This window comes from Scyliorhinus torazame, chromosome 5 (genome assembly GCF_047496885.1).
Source record: "Scyliorhinus torazame isolate Kashiwa2021f chromosome 5, sScyTor2.1, whole genome shotgun sequence".
Taxonomy (NCBI): Eukaryota; Metazoa; Chordata; class Chondrichthyes; order Carcharhiniformes; family Scyliorhinidae; genus Scyliorhinus; species Scyliorhinus torazame.
This window is the reverse complement of record NC_092711.1, coordinates 177753384-177776352: the sequence shown is the minus strand read 5'-3', so window position 1 is coordinate 177776352 and position 22969 is coordinate 177753384. Positions and strand designations below refer to the sequence as shown.

Below are 22969 nucleotides of genomic sequence, written 5' to 3'. Positions count from 1 at the left end.
TCATTCCTTTCCCCCAAATCTTCCGGACCGTACTCCATTTCGGACAAAGTCAGCCCCTCAGTATACAAAATAACCTATCCCAATGGTAAGTCTGCGTGGTTTCATATAAACCAGCTCAAGGCTTATGGCTCACAGAATAACCACACACACCACATCCTGCTCGCAGCAGCAGATGATCATGCCCCACCCACAGATGACATATTCCTACCCTCCCCCAACCACTCCAGCCCGCCCTCAGACACGACTTCAACTCCACCCCCGGAAGCACGACTCCGCCTCTCCCTTCCCTCAACCAGCAGCGACAGTGATAGCGATCACAATGACGATAGCCACAGCACATCAGGTTACGACTACACCCCTGCACCAGGCCCCACTCCCTGTGAATCTGAGCATGATTCTACTGACCCATTCGAGATCACTTATATCAAAGCCCCTGACCCAGACCCACCGCCCGATGATTATGGATTGAAGCATAGTAGCTCCAACCTCGACACACGATTCTGGCACCGAGACAATTCGTTCAGGCTCATCCGGAATGAGATGGACCCCAATTCGCCCCAAGCAGCTTTAGCACGGTTACTACAGACAAGAGTTTGGCAGCCGGGAGAAGATGATGACTTAGAGTCTGACTACCACCAAATGAATCCCTTTGCGACCCTGTTCTCTATTGAGCAGTGAGGTGTCCAGATGATGCAGAAAAAGGAACCGATGGAGAAATACGGTGTCCTTTCTGATGGAACCTGCACCATGTTTGTTGAATGTTTGTTCGTTAGTGTTAACGTTAAGTGTTGTGTGTAAATTCGGAAAGTTTTCATGGCCCCACGTCACCACCCTCTTTGACGCCCAATGGCTGTTAGAGGAACTAGTTTGTCACCAGAACCTTGTTAAAGGTACAAGTTTGTCCCAGCCAATAGTTCAGAGGAACTAGTATGTCTACAGAACACAACTCATAGTTGCTCTCCTAATTCGAGAGGCAGCCCCCTACGACGACCACATTCTTACCCGTTCTTGCCGGTTGCTCAGGCAGTGGAGAAACGGCACTGGTCCCCGCCCTGCCTGAGGACCCCCCTCTGGTCAGCTGTGCTCGGGTAGAGCACATATGGCATTGATCACCGTCCTACCCGGGGATTCCACACATTTCTTACCTGCCGCGGCCCATACGCACCCATTTTGGCTTGTTACGTTCAAAATTATTTTGTTTGGTTTTGGCAACCCTTAGGTTGCTTCCGTATGCTATTTACATCCTCAAACATTGGGATGGTAAATCACACAGGCTGCGAGGCGGCTCGCAGTACGACAGTATTTTTCTTAAATGTCTAGTCCAAATATTCGGTTTAAAAAAAAAATGAGGGAGTCACAGATGGTGACCAATTAGTAAGGGAAATTGGCAATAAAGGACAGACAGACCAACATACGAGATCTTAAGCAAGATAATAACAGAAATTATGCTTGTGTTCACAGAACTCCAGAACCTCAGGAACCCCAGTGGAAGACAAAGAAGTCCGACAAAGATGAAGACAGCCTTCGTGTTCACATGGATCTTAACGGGATCCCTTCAGTTGCGCCCGGACACTATCCCCCTGACCCCGACCACACAAACCATAAATGACTCTCACCCCTGTAATACACGGAACCCCGAGATAACTAGCCCAGCAACTGCTAGCAGTACCCCGACTGGTGTGATAAGTTTATCACCTGGTACTCACTCTCATATGTAGTCGAAGCACTCTTAGTGCTGGCGATACTTTGCAGTGTCGTGCAAACGTTTAGAGTCAAAAAATGGCGAAAGAGAGCATATCGCTCTCGCACCCGGTATAGATTTAGGTCCCCCATTTTCGGATTTCACCAGACCCTGGAACCCATTGGGACGGATTAAAGAGCATCCATTTGTTTGATGGATTCTCTGGAATAAAGAGATGTAAACCTCTGTGTCCGACTGCCAGGCCAGAGAAATTTGTGTGCTGCTATTTTTGTACAGTTTAAGATGTATAGATTGTTTCTGTATTTTTGGATTGTTTGAATGAGGATAGTTTATTGAGAATAGTTAGAGGTTCCAGTTTTGTTTTTTCTGTAATGCATGTATTAATGTCATAGCGCCCCGTAGAATTTTATGATAATGAATTTATTTTAAATGGTTTAGGTAAAATTGTGTTGCATAGGACAGTGTAGAGCCTAAGCATGGGTGCCCCAGTGATCAGAGGATGAAGACACCATAGTAATGTGATCCTTCGCGGTGAGGATCACAAGGAGGGTGTGTAGCCATCTGAGATGGCCACATCCCGATTACAAAATGGACACCTGCAAAGAATGCAGGGAAAATTGGGCAATGCTAAGAAACAAGCAGGTGCAAGCTCTGTCTGTTGATTAGAACCATAAGCTCTCAGACAGGACAGAAACTACCAAACAATCTACATACTAATGAGCCATCTCCGGGGACAAAAGGGAAACATTTAGATACACAATGTTAAGGCAGACTCCCCGGCGCCAGAAGAAGCTAAGACAAAGCAGATTGACAGTCACCAGGACACGCCCAGCGATCAGGGAACCACCCCTCTATTGGAGGAAAGTCGATACAGATGATTGGGAAAGACCCAATTAGTTGAGGCCAAGTTCAAGGCCTGCCCAAAAGCGCGCAAAGCCCTTTTCCGTATAAAAGGTATCCCCCAAGGGAGAAACGCCCTCTTTTGGCTTCGGCTCTCACTGAAGAGAGAGACCTGCCTAGCAGCTGCACCAGGCCAAGTAAGTCCCAAGTCAACGCACGATACGAGATAGACGCTCCTAGTTGCTACTCTGTAAACAGCTCAACCCAGCAACCTCAGAACCGAGCAACGGCCATTATTCCTCTGACTGAGTGGGCGCCCGAAGTTAAGTATAGGCTTTAGTAATAGTGGTCATTTAGTTTGTAGAGTTTATGCATGAGTAGATTTGACTGTGTGTAAATAAATGAGCATTGCTTTTGAACTTACTAACTGGTGTGTCGAATCATTGATCAGTATTCGGTTCTGAACCTTGTACCGGTGTCGAAAGATACCTGGCGACTCTTGAGCAAACGTGATTAAACAGAACAAAATTAAGAGCTAACCAAAAGTTAGCAACATTTGTCCACTTCACAAATTACTTTCCGAACTATCTTTGCGTCATCAGAAAATTTAGCCGCCATCCTTTAATCCCATCATCCAACTCATTAATACAGATTGTAAATAGTTGAGGGCCTAGCACTGATCCTTGTGATACTCCACTTGTCACACCTTACCAACCCAGAAATGACCCATTTATACCTACACTCTGCTTCCTGTGAGCTAACCGATCCTCTATCGCTGCTGATATATTACCCCCACACCATGAGCTCCTATTTTGTGCAGCAATCTTGGACAATACCTTCTAAACATCTAAACAGACCACATCTCCAGGTTCCTCTTTATTGACATTCCTTGTTACTTCCTAAAACAGCCTGCATCAATTAGTTCATCCCTGAATCGCATTTTTAAACATTGTGTGTCAAAAGAAAAGGTCTCCTCCGCCCCTCTGGCTCCTTTGCTAATTACCTTAGAGGGGCTCACTCTCTGGTAAAGAGTCTGCCAACCCCTCTCACCCACATTCCCCAAAGTGAATGAATTTAATCAGAAAAAGACCCCAAAAATCCCAAATATTTTTAATGAAACAAGTTTATTAATAAAACAGAACATGGGTTTAAAGAAATCAGAAAATGACTTGAGGATCAAAGGCAACCAGAGTAAAAGAATAACCAGAATAAAAACACGTTCACAAAGTTCGAGACCCAAATGTTTCTCTTCAGCTCCCCTGTACCCTGCTCCCGTGACTCCCCACATTGGACACAGGGGCACAGAACCTGGGGGTCACAGCCCCATCAGCTCCAGTTACCCCACCGCCGAACCCCGATTGGTTGGGGGTCCATTTTCCAGTCAGTCCTCCAGCACTTTCCTGTCTCTTTATTAGTGTCACACCCGTGACAATTTCCCAACTGGAGCGCAGGCCCCAGCTAAATTAGTCCTCAGCTCCGTCGCCTGACTGTCACTGATGTGAGCAATAGAGAGACAGAAAGGTGCCAGAGGCTCAAATGGGAAGTCAAAATTGTGGATTCGGATCTCAGATGATTAGTAACCAATATTAAAAAATCTAATTCCCAGTCAACAATTTAAAGGATCACATGACAAGACTTCTTGATGATTTTGCTGCACAAACAAAATAGAAGCAACATTAACTAATCACTATTTTTGAAGGAAACCTACACATTAAAGTATAAAATATAACTTTTCCCTTTTACACAATCTAAAATTCCACTCTACAATTATTCTCCACTCTACCCCAGAAGTCGAAACTTAATTGTCTCAGAACCAGTCCAAAGTGATTATTCATTCCCAAGGTTTCCGTTCTTTTCTTTTCCCAATCTGCAGGCTTTAACCCAGAACTGTCTTTCACAGCGAATGATTGGCGAGCTACCAGAAAACAGAGAGTAGGCATAAATAGGTCATTTTCTGGTTGGCAAGATGTAACGAGTGGTGTGTCACAGGGATCAGTGCTGGGACCTTAACTTTCAAAATTTATATAAATGATTTTGATGAAGGGACTGAAGGCCTGATCGTTACGTTTGCTAATACTGCGGCAAAAAGGAAAAAGAGGTGATGCTGCGCCGAAAACAAGGGGTGGCGTCAGTACATTAGTAAGGGAGGATCTCAGAACAGGAATACAATATGTGGAAACTGTTTAGGTGGAGCTAAGAAACAGCAGAGGGCAGCAAACATTGGTAAGAGTTGCAAACAGTAGTGGTTTTGTGTGCATTGTAAAAGCTTCTATAGGTACGTAAAAAGGAAATATTTGGCTAAGACAAATGTGGGTCCATTACAGGGAGAGACAGGAGAATTTATAGTAGTGGGAATAGAGAAATGGCAGAGAATCTAAATGATTACTCTGTGTCCGTCTTCACTGAGGAAGATACAAGAAATCTCTCGGAGTTAGCGATCCAAGGGACATGGGAGAACGATAAATTGTGAAGGAAATAAGTATTAGTAAGAAGGCTGTATTGGAGAAATTAATGGGGCTGAAAGTTGACAAGCCCTAGGACCTGATATTCTACATCCCAGAGTGTTGAAAGAGGTTGCTATAGAGATAGTGGATACATTGGTGATCATCTTCCACAATTCTATAGATTCTGGAATGGCTCCTGCAGATTGGAAGGTGGTAAATGTCAGCCCTATATTCAGGAAGGGAGGGAGAGAGAAAATGGTGAACTACAGACCTGTTAGCCTGACATCAGTATTGGGAAAATAGAACATGGATTTAGGAATAGGAAATCATGTTTGACGAACCTTTTGGAGTTTTTGAGGATGTTATAAACAGAATTGATAAAGGGGAGTCCGTGGATGTGGCACACTTGGATTTTCAGAAGGTTTATGATAAACATCCCACAGGAGGTTAGTCAGCAAAATGAAAACACATGGGATAGGAGGTAATATACTGGCATGGATTGAGAATTGGCTAACAGCAGAATACAGAGAGCAGAAATAAATGGGTCATTCTCACAGGTTGTGACTAGTGGGGTATCACAAGGATCAGTACTTCGGCCCCAGCTGTTCACAGTTTATACAATGATTTGGATGTGGAGAGTCAATGTAATATTTCCAAGTTCTCAGCTATTTCCTTATTCCTCATTATAAACTCTCCTGATTCTGCCTGGAATGGACCCACATTGGTCTTTGCGAATCGTTTCCCCCCCTTTTCACATTCCTATAGGAGCTTTACCAGTCTTTTTTTATGTTTCTCGCCATAGTAGGGGGAATAGAGAAATGGCAGAGAATCTAAATTGACATTTTTTAAAAACAAAAATTACATTTAGAGTACCCAATTATTTTTCCCAATTAAGGGGCAATTTAGCGTGACCAATCCACCTACCCTGCACATCTTTGGGTTGTGGGGGTTTAGAACATAGAACATACAATGCAGAAGGAGGCCATTTGGCCCATTGAGTCTTCACCGACCCACTTAAGGCCTCACTTACACCCTATCCCCGTAACACAATAACCCCATCTCACCTTTTTGGTCACTAAGGGCAATTTATCATGGTCAATTCACCTAACCCACGCAGACACGGGGAGAATGTGCAAACTCCACATGGACAGTTACCTGGGGTCAGGATCGAACCCGGGTCCCCAGCTTCGTAGGCAGCAGGGCTAACCACTGCATCACCAGTATATTACCTCCTATCCCATGTGCTTTCCTTTTGCTAACTAACCTCCTGGGGGTGTTTATCAAAACCTTCTGAAAATCCAAGTGTACTTCGTCCACAGACTCCCCTTTATCAATTCTGTTAGTAACATCCTCAAAAACTACAAAAGGTTGCTCAAACATGATTTCCTATTCCTAACTCCATGTTGACTATTCGGAGTTTGCTCTCATATTCTAATTTCTCATCATCAGTTTCTTGGACCTCCTTTTCTGAATTCTAAACAAGTCCCCAATCCTCAGCCTTACTATGCTCTTACCCACTTTATGAACCTCTTCCTTTGAACTAATGGGAATCTTAAACTTTGCTTGCCACGGTTCCTTCACGTTTCCTGTTGGAGTTTTGTTTCTTAAAGGAATTTATATTTGATGTAAATATGTAATAATATTTTAAATGCTAGCAATTGTCTATCTATTGTCACACTTTTTATTGTAAGTTCACAATCTGCCACAGACAATTTGCCCCTCATACCTTGACAGTTTCCTTGTGAGAAACACCCGAAAAATTAAACAAAATAACTAATTAACCACCATAGCCCATCTTCGTGGCAATATAGCATGCTTTGGGGGTTCCAAACAGAAATGGGAACAAAATATCTTCCAACGTCCAAATACCCTATCACTCTGGTCCTCGTGAAACTTGGAACCAGGTATTCACAACAAAGCTCAAAGAGCATCAGCCCACTGGAGGCAAAGTCATGAGACCGGCCAGTCCAGCAGAAAGAAACCCTCCAACCCTCCCCGTTGACCAACTGACAGAATGACCATAATGCAGTCCTGGCTGTAATTAAGAGCAGAAATATTAACAGCAGAATCCAACCCCTTGTTCACTTGTGAATTTGTTGATGTCTCAGCAGGTGCGATGAAACACAAAATCCTTTCCCACATTGAGAGCAGATGAAAGGTCTCTCCCCAGTGTGAACACGTTGGTGACTCCGTAGGTGGGCTGGATGACTGAATCCCTTCCCACACTGAGAGCAGGCGAATGGCTTCTCCCCAGTATGAACTTGTTGATGTTTCTGCAGGGTGGATAACAGAGTGAATCCTTTCCCACAGTCTGGGCAGGTGAGTGGCCTCTCCACAGTGTGAAAACGCTGGTGCGCCAGCAGGCCAGATAACTGAGTGTATCCCTTCCCACAATCAGAGCATGTGAATGACTGCTCCCCACTGTGGACTTGCTGGTGTGTCTGCAGGATGGATAGCCGAGAGAATCCCTTCCCACAGTCAGAGCAGGTGAATGGCCTCTCCCCAGTGTGAACTTGCTGGTGTCTCTGCAGGGTGGATAACTGAGAGAATCCGTTCCCACATTGAGAGCAGGTGAACGGTCTCTCCCCAGTGTGAACTCGCTGGTGAGACATCAGTTCTCGAGAGCTTTTGAAGCCACCCCCACAGTCAGAGCATTTAAAGGGTCTCTCATTGGTGTGAGTGACACTGTGTCTCCGCAGGTTAGATAAGTGAGCGAATCCCTTTCCACACTGAGAGCAGCTGAACGGCCTCTCCCCAGTGTGAATTCGTTGGTGGGACATCAGTTCTTGAGAGCTTTTGAAGCCACTCCCACAGTCAGAGCATTTAAAGGGTCTCTCATTGGTGTGAGTGAAATTGTGTCTCTGCAGGTGAAATAACTGAGTGAAACCCTTCCCACACACAGAGCAGGTGAATGGCCTCTCCCCAGTGTGACTGTGTCGATGGGTTTCAAGCACAGATGGGAACCTAAATCCCTTCCCACAGTCCCTACATTTCCACCGTTTCTCCATGTTGCTGGTGTCCTGGTGTCTCTCCAGGTCGGAAAATCAGTTAAAGTCTCACACAGGATACGGGTACTTTCTCTCCCCGCTGTAAATGGTGCGATGTTCTTTCAGGCTGTGTAACTGGTTAAAGCTCTTTCCACAGTCAGTGCTCTGGAACACTTCTAATATCCTGTAAAAGGAGTTTACAAAAATCATCTCTGTCAGTACAGGATAGAAATTCAGAACAGACAATTCTAGTCTCTATGGAACATTCTTTCCTCTCTCATTTCCCAAATCTGTAAATCTCCATCCCACACACTCACCCTGCATTCTCACTCTGCTGTATCTAATATTCACCCTCCCAATTCTCCTGAAGGTGCTGATTCAGGCTGATTGACAGATCCCCGCTCACTGCTTCCTGTCCTGGACACGGAGACCTGAAAATCTTCATGCAGGCTGACAGGCAGATATATGTCAATATTACTGGACTAAAAATGTTTTGATGTTTAGGACTGTTCCAGTTGGTTAAGATACAGGGGGTTGTGACTGATCATGTCCTTGAACTTGCTGACTCTGAGGGGAGTCAAGCAGAGATGATTAGTAATTTCTAAATGAAATTGGATGGGTGCTGCAGGGTTACAGAATGGGATCCACTCGACACTGACAGAATTGCTCAAGGAGTTGGCCTCGACGCAAAATGTCCAATGGACTCCTTCTCTTCTGTTATAAATCTTTTTTTTTCTTTTTTAAAATTTAGACTACCCAATCCATTTTTTCCAATTAAGGGGCAATTTAGCGTGTTCAATCCACCTACCTTGCACATCTTTGGGTTGTGGGGGTGAAACCCACGCAAACACGGGGAGAGTGTGCAAACTACACAGGGACAGTGTCCCAGAGCCGGGATCGAACCTGGACCTCAGCGTCGTGAGACTACAGTGCTACCACTGCGCCACCGTGCTGCCCTCGTCGGTTATAAATCTGACTGGAAATATATAATGTAGCTACAGTACTAGACAAGAATAATTAATGTATTTTATTTCAGAACCATCAGTAATATATCTAATCTGTAGCATATAACACACGGTGAGACACAGTGGTTTGCACTACTGCCTCACAGCATGAGGGAGCCAGGTTCAATTCCAGCCTTGGGTGATTGTCTGTGTGGAGTTTGCACTTTATCCCCGTGTCTGCGTGGGTTTCCTCCAGGAGCTCGTGTTTCCTCCCACATTCCAAAGATGTGCAGATTAGGTGGATTAGCCATGCTAAATTGCCCCTTAGTGTCCAAAAACATGAGCTGGGGTTATGGGGATAGGGTGGGGGCTTGGGCCTCGGTGAGGTGCTCTTTTGGAGGGTTGGTGCAGACTCGATGGGCCCAATTGCCTCTTTCTGCACTGTAGGGATTCGATGAAAACAGAGAGTTTTACAGCAGAGCAAGAAGCCCTTTGGCCCATCATTTCTGCACCAGCTATCAAGCACGTATGAATCCCAATCACTTGGACCATTGCCTTGGCCTATCAATTGCTCATCTCAATGCTTCTTCAATGTTATGAGGGTTCCCGCCTCTGCCACACTTTCAGGCAGCGAGTTCCAGATTCCCACCACCCTCTGGTAAAATGCTTTTCCTCAAAATCCCTTTCAATCCCCTGCCCTTTAGCTTAAATTTATGCCCACTGTTTACTGACCTGACAACTAAGGGGAAAGCTTTCTTCCTATCTACTCTAGCTATGTCCTTCATAAACCTGTGCTACTGTGTCGCCCAAACCACATATCCCCCAGCCTCCTCTGCTCCCAGGAAACTCCTAACCAGGGTCTCTTCATCGCTGAAACGCCCCGGCAACATGCTTATGAATCTCCTCTGCATCCTCTCCATCCTTCCTCTAGTGTGGTAACCAGAACTGCACTCAGTACTCCAGCTATGGCTTAACGAGTGCTTTATATAGCTCCATCGTAACCTCTGTGCTCTTAAATGCTATACTTCAGCTAATAGAAGTATCTCATATCCCTTCTTCACCACCTTATCTACCTTTCCTTCTGACTTCAGGGATCTATGGACAGGCACATCAAGGTCCCTCTGACCCTCTGTACTTCCTAGGGTCCTTCCATTCTTTTATATTCCCTTGCCGTTTCATCCTCCCAAAATGTATTTAAATGCGCGCAGTGTACGGAACAAGGTAGATGAGCTTGTGGCCCAGATTGTGACTGGCAGTTATGATGTGGTAGGCATCACAGAGACGTGGTTGCAGGGGGTTCAGGACTGGCATTTAAACATCCAGGGATTCACAACCTATCGAAAAGACAGAGAGGTGGGCAGAGGGGGCGGGGTTGCCTTGTTAATTAGGAATGAAATTCAATCAATAGCACTAAACAACATAGGGTCAGATGATGTGGAGTCTGTGTGGGTAGAGTTGAGGAACCACAAAGGCAAAAAAACCATAATGGGAGTTATGTACAGGCCTCCTAACAGTGGTCAGGACCAGGGGCACAAAATGCACCACAAAATAGAAAGGGCATGTCGAAAGGCAAGGTCACAGTGATCGTGGGGGACTTCAATATGCAGGTTGACTGGGTAAATAATGTTGCCAGTGGACCCAAAGAAAGGGAATTCATTGACTGTTTACAGGAGGGCTTTTTGGAACAGCTTGTGATGGAGCCCACGAGGGAACAGGCCATTCTGGACTTAGTGTTATGTAATAGAACCTATAGAACATTACAGCGCAGTACAGGCCCTTCGGCCCTCGATGTTGCGCCGACCTGTGAAACCACTCTAAAGCCCATCTACACTATTCCCTTATTGTCCATGTGTCTATCCAATGACCATTTGAATGTCCTTCGTGTTGGCGAGTCCACTACTGTTGCAGGCAGGGAATTCCACGCCCCACCTACTCTCTGAGTAAAGAACCTACCTCTGACATCTGTCTTATATCTATCTCCCCTCAATTTAAAGCTATGTCCCCTCGTGCTAGACATCACCATCCGAGGAAAAAGGCTCTCACTGTCCACCCTATCCAATCCTCTGATCATCTTGTATGCCTCAATTAAGTCACCTCTTAACCTTCTTCTCTCGAACGAAAACAGCCTCAAATCCCTCAGCCTTTCCTCATAAGATCTTCCCTCCATACCAGGCAACATTCTGGTAAATCTCCTCTGCACCCTTTCCAATGCTTCCACATCCTTCCTTTAATGCGGCGACCAGAATTACATGCAATACTCCAAATGCAGCCGCACCAGAGTGTTGTAAAGCTGCAACATGACCTCATGGCTCCTAAACTCAGTCCCTCTACCAATAAAAGCTAACACACCGTACGCCTTCTTAACAACCTTCTCAACCTGGGTGGCAACTTTCAGGGATCTATGTACATGGACACCGAGATCTCTCTGCTCATCCACACTGCCAAGAATCTTACCATTAGCCCAGTACTCTGTCTTCCTGTTATTCCTTCCAAATTGAATCACCTCACACTTTTCTGCATTAAACTCCATTTGCCACCTCTCAGCCCAGCTCTGCAGATTATCTATGTCCCTCTGTAACTTGTAACATCCTTCCACACTGTCCACAACTCCACCGACTTTAGTGTCATCTGCAAATTTACTCATCCATCCTTCTATGCCCTCCTCCAGGTCATTTATAAAAATGACAAACAGCAGTGGCCCCAAAACAGATCCTTGTGGTACATCACTAGTAACTGGACTCCAGTCTGAACATTTCCCATCAACCACCACCCTTTGTCTTCTTCCAGCTAGCCAATTTCTGATCCAAACTGCTAAATCACCCTGAATCCCATGCCTCCGTATTTTCTGCAGTAGCCTACTGTGGGGAACCTTATCAAACGCTTTACTGAAATCCATATACACCACATCAACTGCTTTACCCTCATCCACCTGTTTGGTCACCTTCTCAAAGAACTCCATAAGGTTTGTGAGGCACGACCTACCCTTCACAAAACCGTGTTGACTATCTCTAATCAAATTATTCCTTTCCAGATGATTATACATCCTATCTCTTATAAACCTTTCCAAGATTTTTCCCACAACAGAAGTAAGGCTCACTGGTCTATAGTTACCAGGGTTATCTCTACTCCCCTTCTTGAACAAGGGGACAACATTTGCTATCCTCCAGTCTTCTGGCACTATTCCTGTAGACAAAGATGACTTAAAGATCAAGGCCAAAGGCTCAGCAATCTCCTCCCTAGCTTCCCAGAGAATCCTAGGATAAATCCCATCCGGCCCAGGTGACTTATCTATTTTCACATTTTCCAGAATTGCTAACACCTCCTCCTTATGAACCTCAAGCCCTTCTAGTCTAGTAGCCTGAATCTCAGTATTCTCCTCGACAACATTGTCTTTTTCCTGTGTGAATACTGATGAAAAATATTCATTTAGCACCTCTCCTATCTCCTCGGACTCCAAGCACAACTTCCCACTACTGTCCTTGACTGGCCCTACTCTTACCCTAGTCATTCTTTTATTCCTGACATATCTATAGAAAGCTTTTGGGTTATCCTTGATCCTACCTGCCAAAGACTTCTCATGTCCCCTCCTGGCTCTTCTTAGCACTCTCTTTAGGTCCTTCCTAGCTAACTTGTAACTCTCGAGCACCCTAACTGAACCTTCATGTCTCATCTTTACATAAGTCTCCTTCGTCCTCTTGACAAGTGTTTCGACTGCTTTAGTAAACCACGGTTCCCTCACTCGACCACTTCCTCCCTGCCTGACAGGTACATACTTATCAAGGACACGCAGTAGCTGTTCCTTGAACAAGCTCCACATTTCCATTGTGCCCATCCCCTGCAGTTTTCCTCTCCATCCGATGTATCCTAAGTCTTGCCTCATCGCATCATAATTGCCTTTCCCCCAGATATAACTCTTGCCCTGCGGTAGATACCTATCCCTTTCCATCACTAAAGTAAACGTAATCGAATTGTGGTCACTATCACCAAAGTGCTCACCTACCTCCAAATCTAACACCTGTCCTGGTTCATTACCCAGTACCAAATCCAAGATGGCCTCGCCTCTCGTTGGCCTATCTACATAGTCAGGAAACTCTCCTGCACACATTGGACAAAAACAGACCCATCTAATGTACTCGAACTATAGCCTTTCCAGTCAATATTTGAAAAGTTAAAGTCCCCCATAACAATTACCCTGTTGCTTTCGCTCCTATGTGCCAGACTTGATAAAATATCTTAAAGTAAGGGAACACTTAGGAGGCAGTGATCATAATATGGTAGAATTCAGTCTGCAATTTGAAAGAAAGAAGGTAGAATCAGATGTAAAGGTGTAACAGTTAAATAAAGGTAACTACAGGGGCATGAGGGAGAAACTGACGAAAATCGACTGGGAGCAGAGCCTAGTGGGAAAAACAGTAGAACAGCAATGGCAGGAGTTTCTGGGAGTAATTGAGGACACAGTACATATGTTCATCCCATATAAAAGAAAGGTTATCAGAGGGGGGATTAGGCAGCCATGGCTGACAAAGGAAGTTAGGGAATGCATCAAAGCAAAAGAGAAAGCCTATAATGTGGCAAAGAGTAGTGGGAAGTCAGAAGATTGGGAAGGCTACAAAAACAAACAGAGGATAACAAAGAGAGAAATAAGGAAAGAGAGGATCAAATATGAAGGTAGGCTAGCCAGTAACATTAGGAATGATAGTAAAAGTTTCTTTAAATACATTAAAAACAAACGGGAGGCAAAAGTAGACATTGGGCCGCTCCAAAATGACGCTGGCAATCTAGTGATGGGAGACAAGGAAATAGCTGAGGAACTAAATAAGTACTTTGCGTCAGTCTTCACAGTAGAAGACATGAGTAATATCCCAACAATTCAGGAGAGTCAGGGGGCAGAGTTGAATATGGTAGCCATCACAAAGGAGAAAGTGCTAGAGAAACTAAGAGGTCTAAAAATTGATAAATCTCCAGGCCCAGATGGGCTACATCCTAGAGTTCTAAAGGAGATAGCTGAAGAAATAGTGGAGGCGTTAGTTATGATCTTTCAAAAGTCACTGGAGTCCGGGAAAGTCCCAGAGGATTGGAAAATCGCTGTTGTAACCCCCCTGTTCAAGAAGGGAACAAGAAAAAAGATGGAAAATTATAGGCCAATTAGCCTAACCTTGGTTGTTGGCAAGATTCTAGAATCCATCGTTAAGGATGAGATTTCTAAATTCTTGGAAGTGCAGGGTCGGATTAGGACAAGTCAGCATGGATTTAGTGAGGGGAGGTCGTGCCTGACAAACCTGTTAAGAGTTCTTTGAAGAGATAACAAATAGGTTAGACCAAGGAGAGCCAATGGATGTTATCTATCTTGACTTCCAAAAGGCCTTTGATAAGGTGCCTCACGGGAAACTGCTGAGTAAAATAAGGGCCCATGGTATTCGAGGCAAGGTACTAACATGGATTGACGATTGGCTGTCAGGCAGAAGGCAGAGAGTTGGGATAAAAGGTTCTTTTTCGGAATGGCAACCGGTGACGAGTGGTGTCCCGCAGGGTTCAGTGTTGGGGCCACAGCTGTTCTCTATATATTAACGATCTAGATGACGGGACTGGGGGCATTCTGGCTAAGTTTGCCGATGATACAAAGATAGGTGGAGGGGCAGGTAGTATTGAGGAGGTGGGGAGGCTGCAGAAAGATTTAGACAGTTTAGGAGAGTGGTCCAAGAAATGGCTGATGAAATTCAACAAGGTCTTGCACTTTGGAAAAATGAATAGAGGCATGGACTATTTTCTAAACGGTGACAAAATTCATAATGCTGAAGTGCAAAGGGACTTGGGAGTCCTAGTCCAGGATTCTCTAAAGGTAAACTTGCAGGTTGAGTCCGTAATTAAGAAAGCATTTATCTCAAGAGGCTTGGAATATAAAAGCAGGGATGTACTTCTGAAGCTTTATAAAGCACTAGTTAGGCCCCATTTAGAATACTGTGAGCAATTTTGGGCCTCACACCTCAGGAAGGACATACTGGCACTGGAGCGGGTCCAGCGAGATTCACACGGATGATCCCAGGAATGGTAGGCCTAACATACGATGAACGTCTGAGGATCCTGGGATTATATTCATTGGAGTTTAGGAGGTTGAGGGGAGATCTAATAGAAACTTATAAGATAATGAATGGCTTAGATAGGGTGGACGTAGGGAAGTTGATTCCATTAGCAGGGGAGACTAGGACCCGGGGGCACAGCCTTAGAATAAAAGGGAGTCACTTTAGAACAGAGATGAGGAGAAATTTCTTCAGCCAGAGAGTGGTGGGTCTGTGGAATTCATTACCACAGAGGGCGGTGGAGGCCGGGACGTTGAGTGTCTTTGAGACAGAAGTTGATAAATTCTTGATTTCTCGAGGAATTAAGGGCTATGGAGAGAGAGCGGGTAAATGGAGTTGAAATCAGCCATGATTGAATGGTGGAGTGGACTTGATGGGCCGAATGGCCTTACTTCCGCTCCTGTCTTATGGTCTTATTGCCTCACACTTTTCAGGGTTAAATTCCATTTGCCACTGTTCTGTCTATTTAACCAGCCCGACTATATCACCCTTTAATCTTTCCTCCTCACTACTTATCATACAACCAATTTTTGTATCATCTGCAAACTTACTTGATCATACCTCCTCCTTTCACATCCAGATCATTAATGTACACTACAACAGCAAAGGCCCCAGCACTGATCCATATTGAAGACCACTGGACACGGGCTTCCTGTCAGAATAACAATCTTCAACCATCACCCTCTGCTTCCTGCCACCAAGTCAATTCTAGATCCAATTTGCCAATTGCTCTGGATCCCATGGGCTCTTACCTTCTTGACCAGTCTCCCATGTGAGACCTTGTCAAATGCTTCACTGAAGTCCCTGTAGTCTACATGATCTGTACTACCGTATTGTACTACAGCTCCTGAAAAACGTCACGTCAAATTTGTGAGACATGATCTCCCCTGACAAAACCATGCTGACTATCCTTCATTAATCCTTTCCTCCCCAAGTGGAGATCAATTCTGGTCCTCAGAATTTTTTCAAAAGTTTCCCTACCAGTGAGGTTAGGCTCACTGGCCTGTAATTTCGGTTTTTTTTCCTTACTTTACTTCCTGAACAATGGAACCACATTATCTGTCCACCAGCCCTCCGGCACCGCTCCTGTGATCAGAGAAGATTTGAAAATTGTCAGAGCCTCTGCAATCTCCTCTCTTGCCTCCCACAGCAGCCTGGGATACATCTCATCTGGGCCTGGGGATTTAAACAATTGAAGGTCAGAATGAGAAAAGAAATAGAAAGAGGGAGAAAAGAAAGTGTTTTACTCATAGATGATGAAACAGGAGGAAGTTTCAGTCTGGGTGGAGCTCAATCTTCACTCAGAGACAGAGGAGCAACAGCTTTGCTGGGCAGACAGTGGACAAGCTCCGTGCAAGCGGGATCAGTGATATTGTTCCCAATGAGCGACCATGTGCTGGGCAGTCTTTGTGACGTCACAATGGCAATTATTCTGCTGCGCCCTGATGTCTCCGGGTTCCAGTGCGAAGGCCGGGCGCGCGCGCACGGGAACCCCGCCCCCACCGATTGTGTCCCCTCTTCCTGCACCTCCTCGAGACAAGGTTTCCAGGCAACCGGCTGGTAAACCCCCCCCCCCCCCCGGCCTGGGACTGCGCGGCTCCCGGGGCGGGGGGCGGGGGGCGGGGAAGGAGAGGGAAGTTGCGCATGGGCAGTGGAAAACCCATCCCTTGAACTTCCTGCTGAGATGTTGACCAATGGGAATATGCTGACAACCGGAAGGACTTTGGTGCTCCAGCCAATCGAAGCACGAGCTTTGTGTTAATGAAGATTGAGCTTCACACAGACTGAAACGTCCTGTCTCCAACATCTGTGAGTAAAACACTTTCTTTTCTCCCCTTTTCCATTTCTTTTCTCATTCTGACCTTCAACTGGAGACTTGCAGCAACTGAAGGGAAAGGACGTGAATCCAGGGAAGGTGCAGATTCTGGTAAGGATGGTCCAGGTCTCTCTCTTAAAGACATTACGAAGTCTTACAACACCAGGTTAAAGTCCAACAGGTTTGTTTCGATGTCACTAGCTTTCGGAGCGCTGCTCCTTCCTCAGGTGAATGAAGAGGTCTGTTCCAGAAACACATATATAGACAAATTCAAAGATGCCAAACAATGCTAGGAATGCGAGCATTAGCAGGTGATTAAATCTTTACAGATCCAGAGATGGGGTAACCCCAGGTTAAAGAGGTGTGAATTGTGTCAAGCCAGGACAGTTGGTAGGATTTTGCAGGCCAGATGGTGGGGGATGAATGTAATGCGACATGAATCCCAGGTCCCGGTTGAGGCCGCACTCATGTGTGCGGAACTTGGCTATAAGTTTCTGCTCGGCGATTCTGCGTTGTCGCGGGTCCTGAAGGCCGCCTTGGAGAACGCTTACCCGGAGATCAGAGGCTGAATGCCCTTGACTGCTGAAGTGTTCCCCGACTGGAAGGGAACATTCCTGCCTGGTGATTGTTGCGCGATGTCCGTTCATTCGTTGTCGCAGCGTCTGCATGGTCTCGCCAATGTACCACGCTTCGGGACATCCTTTCCTGCAGCGTATGAGGTAGACAACGTTGGCCGAGTCGCACGAGTATGTACCGCGTACCTGGTGGGTGGTGTTCTCACGTGTAATAGTGGTATCCATGTCAATGATCTGGCACGTCTTGCAGAGATTGCCATGACAGGGTTGTGTGGTGTCGTGGTCACTGTTCTGAAGACTGGGTAGTTTGCTGCAAACAATGGTTCGTTTGAGGTTGCGCGGTTGTTTGAAGGCAAGTAGTGGGGGTGTGGGGATGACCTTGGCAAGATGTTCATCGTCATCAATGACGTGTTGAAGGCTGTGAAGAAGATGACGTAGTTTCTCCGCTCCGGGGAAGTACTGGACGACGAAGGGTATTCTGTCGGTTGTGTCCCATGTTTGTCTTCTGAGGAGGTCGGTCCGGTTTTTCGCTGTGGCGCGTTGGAACTGTCGATCGATGAGTCGAGTGCCATATCCCGTTCGTACGAGGGCATCTTTCAACGTCTGTAGATGTCTGTTACGCTCCTCCTCATCTCCACATCATGGCTACCTTAAAGACATTGACATCCTTTGCTCCCTCAGCTTGACACATTTATTTGTCTGGCTAAAGGATGGTCTCTTTCCTAATGTTCACAATTAAAGGACAGGTTTTCCCAGGAGATGGCTGACATTGAAGGAGACGGTAAATTAATATAGGACAGAAATATGTCTACTGTTCTTATATGGTACAGATTGGATATATTATTTATGGTTCTGTAATATAGGAACATAGGAATTCAGAGCAGAAGTAGGCAATTCGGCCCCTCAAGCCTGCTCCGCCATTCAACCAGATCATGGCTGATTTCTTCCTGGTCGCAAATCCACCTCCCTACCTGTTCCCATATCCCTTAAACCTGCTTTTAAAATCAGAAATATGTCTATCTCCTTTAAACCATTTAATGACTCAAACTCTACCTCACTATGCACAGTGAGTTCCACAAATTCACCACCCTCTGTGAGAAGCAGGTCCAAAGAAGAAAGAAAAGTACAGCACAGGAACAGGCCGTTCGGCCCTCCAAGCCAAGCCTGCACCGACCATGCTGCCCGTCTAACCTAAAACCTTTTACACTTCCGTATCCCTCTATTCCTATCCTATTCACGTATTTGTGAAGGTGCCCCTTAAACGTTAGTATCATACCTGCTTCCACCAGCACCTCCTCCGGCAGAGAGTTCCAGGCACCCACTACCCTCTTTGTAAAAAAAAAAAAAAGCTTTCCTCGCACATCTCCTCTAAACTTTGCCCCTCGTGCCTTCAACCTAAGTCCCCAAGTAATTGACTCTTCCACCCTAGGAAAAAGCTTCTGTCCATCCCCCTCATAACTTTGTAGACTTCTATTAGGTCGCCCCTCAACCTTCATCATTCCAGTGAGAACAAACCGCGTTTATCCAACCTCTCCTCATAGCTAATGCCCTCCATACCAGGTTACATCCTGGTAAACCTCTTTTGTACCCTCTCCAAAGACTCCGCATCCTCTGGTCATGTGGCAACCAGAATTGAACACTATATTCCAAGTGCGGCAACTAAGGTTCTATAAAGCTGCAACATGACTTGCCAATTTTTATACTCCATGCCCGGCTGATGACTACCTTATCCACCTGCATTGCCACCTTCAGTGATCTGTGGACCTGTACACCCAAATCCTGCTGCCTGTCAATACTCTTTAAGGGTTCTCCCATTTACTGTACATTTCCCACCTGTATTAGACCTTCCAAAATGCATTACCTGACATTTGTCTGGATTAAACTCAATCTGCCATTTCTCCACCCAAGTCTCCAACCGATCTATACCTGCTGTAATCTCTGACAGTCCTCATCACTATCTGCAATTCCACCAAACTTTGTGTCATCCGCAAACTTACTAATCAGACCAGTTACATTTTTCTCCAATATCATTTACAAACATCAAAGGCTCTGCAGGACACCACTAGTCATAGCCCTCCATTCAGAAAAGCACCCTTCCACTACTACCCTTCTATGACCGAGCCATTTCTGTACCCATCTTGCCAGTTTATCTCTGAGGAGACTTCACCTTCTGTACCACTCTGACATGAGGGATCTTGTCAAAGGTCTTACTGAAGTCCATGTGGAAAACATCCACTGCCCTACCTTCATCAATCATCTTTGTCACTTCCTCGAAAAACTCAATCAAGTTAGTGAGACATGACCTGCCATTCACAAAACCATGCTGCCTCTCGCTAATACCTCCACTTGCTTCCAAATGAGAGTGAATTCTGCACTGAAAAATCCTCTCCAATAATTTCCCTACCACTGGCGTAATTTCCTGGATTAATCTTGCTACCATTCTTAAACAAAGGGACAACATTAGCTATTCTCCGCCCCTCTGGGACCTCACCTGTAGGTAGTGAGGATACAAAAATTACTAAGATTGCTTCTCAGTTCTAAATCTACCGCCTCTCAAACTATACCTGTGACCTCTCATTCTAGATTGCCCCACAAGGGGGAACATTTGGTCTATGTTTATTTTATCAATTCCTTTTAGTATTTTATACACCTGGATCAGATCCCCTCTCATACTTCTAAACTCTAATGAGTATAAGCCCAAAATGTTTATTCTCTCCTCGTGCATCAATCCTTTCATCCCCAGAATCAATCATGTGAACCTCCTCTGGATTGCCTCCAATGCCACCACATCCTTCCTCAAATAAGGAAACCAATACAGGACACAATACTCCAGATGTGGTCCCACAAACACCCTGTACAATTGAAACAACAATTTTATACTTTTCTACTCCAGTCCTTTTGCAATAAACGCTAACATTCCATTTGCCTTTTTAATTCCAGGCTGTACCTGCATACTGACTTTCTGCGATTCATGAACAAAGACACCCAGATTCCTCTGCCCAAATGCATTTTGAATCTGCTTTCCATTCAGATAAAATTTGCCTTTCTATTTTTTTGGCCAAAATGGATAACCTCACACTTATCCACATTAAACTCCATCGCCAATGTTTGGCCCAATCTCCGAGCCTATCTACATCTGTCTGTAAAATCTTTATCTCCTCTTCACTGCACCCCGATTCTACACTTAGTCTCCAGAATGGAGAATGCAGCCCAGTATCTGCTTATTTACTCCATCAAAACACCTCCAGGTGAATTCTCCGCCGGTTGGATTTTCCATTGTGTCGGCAGCACATCCCCGCCCGCAGGCTTCCTGGCAGCATGGAGGGGCTACAATGGGAAATCCCATTGGCCAGCACCGGGAATGGAGAGCCCTACTGTCGAGAAACACGTGACTGGGGAGGCGGAGAATTCACTCCCTCAGATACTGGCCAAATTCTCCGGAACGGCTTCAATAGGAAATCCCATCAACCAGCAGCGGGAAGAAAGAATCCCGCCGCCCTTGATAAGCGCGCTGCCGAGAAACACGTGACTGGGGCACCGGAGCATCCAGCCCATTGAACACTTCGATTAACTCCCCCCAATCATTCCTGCTCCAAGAAGAATAAACCAACCTTCTTGCGTTTGTCCACGAAACAGAAGTTCCTCATTCCTTTTCTATATTTTGCATCATGTTCTGCCATCACATTGAGGAAATGAAACCTCACTTGTGATAAAATCCAGAGGACCGGATCCTGAGGAGGTTCATACTGAGCAATAAGAGACCTGGCTCAGGTCACTGCATTCAACAAATGGCTGAGGAGGAACAAGTTCTCAATAGTTAATGAGCAGCTAAAGGTGGATAGACGGGTGGGGCAATTACTTCTGTTTACAGTAGGGCTATAAACCTATAAAGATAGCGCATTGTGAGAGACAAACAGTGATCTACACTTTTGGGCCTTAACCCAGCTGCAGTTGGGGCAGGCAACTAAAAACAGCTGCTCCCTTCTCTGCTGCCCACACAGATAATTTACAATAATCACTGACCTCTCACCCCATGCTCACCCCTGCATCTGAGAGAGGTGATTGGATTTTAGACCCTTGAGCCTTGACAGCAAACCAAACATGTTCCCTCACTGATTTGCAATGTTTATTGCCTGGAATTAACAATCCAGATAAATCCAAAATACATTTATTATTATTTCCAGTAGTGTAATATTGTGCTGTAGCTACGTTATATATTTCCGGTCATCCCTTCCCTCAGAGGGTTGTTCGTCTCTGGATTTCTCTTCCACAGGGACCAGTGGAGTCTCTGGGGGTCACTGAATATATTCACCGCTGAGTTGGACAGATTTCTGATTGACGAGGGAGTCGAGGGTTATGGGGAACCGGCAGGAAAATGGAGAGAAAGCTGCGATGAGGAGGGATTTCTTCACTTGAGGATGGAATTCTCTACCTCAGAGGACTGTGGAACCTCAGTGAAGGGATTTCCTCACTTGAGGATGTGGTGAAGCTTTGGAATTCTCTCCCCCAGAGGACTGTGGAGCCTCAGTTATCAAGTATTTTCAGGGCAAAGATGAATAAGTTTCCAGATATTTAAGATATCAAGGAATATAGGGGATAGTGTGGAAAATGGTGCTGAGGTAGATCGGCCACTGATCTCAAATGGTTGAGCAGGCTCGATGGGCCGAATGGCCGACTGCAGAATCTATTGTTCTGGTCTCTGTGTCCTGCACAGGAAGTGGTGACAATGGATCTGTCAATTAGCCTGAATCAGCACCTTCAGGAGAATTGGGAGGGTGAATATTAGATACAGCAGAGTGAGAATGGAGGGAGAGTGTGGGGGATGGAGATTTCCGGCTTTTGGGGAATGAGAGAGGAAAGAATGTTCCAGAGAAACTAGAATTGTCTGTTCTGAATTTCTATCCTGTTCTGACAGTGATGTCTTTTGTAAATTGTTTTTACAGGATATTAGAAGAGGAGGAATTACAGACAGAAATCTCAAAGCAAATGTGTAGATCTGTCAAGAGTCTCTCAATTCCTTGGAACCTCAACATCATCAGCCTTTGAATCTAGAAGGAGAAGTGTTTGTCTGTTCTGTCGGCTTCAAAAAATTTTAACAATCCGTGTGACTGGAAAAGCACCGAGACACGCACACCCGAGTGAGAGTGTTCCAGAGCACTGACTGTGGAAAGAGCTTTAACCAGTTACACAGCCTGAATAAATATCATCACACCATTCACAGCGGGGAGAGTCCGTACACGTGTTCTGTGTGTGGACGAGGCTTCAATTGATTGTCTGACCTGGAGAGACCCAAAACATGGAGAAACTGTGGAAATGTGGGGATTGTGGGAAGGGATGCAGAGCCCCATCAGAGCTGGAAATTCATCGACGTATTCACACTGGGGAGAGACCGTTCACCTGCTCTGTGTGTGGAAAGGGATTCACTGAGTTATCTGACCTGCGAAGACACCAGCGAGTTCACACTGGGGAGAAGCCATTTACCTGCTCTCAGTGTGGGAAGGGATTCACTCAGTCATCCCACCTGCTGAGACACCAACACGTTCACACTGGGGAGAGGCCGTTCACCTGCTCTCAGTGTGGGAAA

The 22969-nt window shown here is 45.5% G+C and overlaps 1 protein-coding gene across 7 annotated transcripts; it reads right to left on the bottom strand.

Annotated features, from left to right (window-relative positions):
* Positions 1 to 3647: 3647 nt before the first annotated feature.
* On the bottom strand, positions 3648 to 16613 carry LOC140422476 (uncharacterized). 7 transcript variants are annotated; one of them, XM_072507491.1, is made up of 3 exons: positions 16024 to 16613; positions 15747 to 15841; positions 3648 to 8157 (listed from the first exon to the last, which is right to left on the bottom strand). In XM_072507491.1, exon 3 carries the CDS (start codon positions 7992 to 7994, stop codon positions 7068 to 7070), a length of 927 nt encoding a protein of 308 aa, XP_072363592.1. In that variant the 5' UTR covers positions 7995 to 8157; positions 15747 to 15841; positions 16024 to 16613; the 3' UTR covers positions 3648 to 7067. The 7 variants fall into 7 exon arrangements, with proteins under 7 accessions (XP_072363592.1, XP_072363593.1, XP_072363595.1 ...); XM_072507492.1 differs by lacking the exon at positions 15747 to 15841 and having other exon boundaries at positions 16024 to 16170; positions 16242 to 16613; XM_072507494.1 differs by lacking the exon at positions 15747 to 15841 and having other exon boundaries at positions 16024 to 16080; positions 16242 to 16613.
* Positions 16614 to 22969: the final 6356 nt, after the last annotated feature.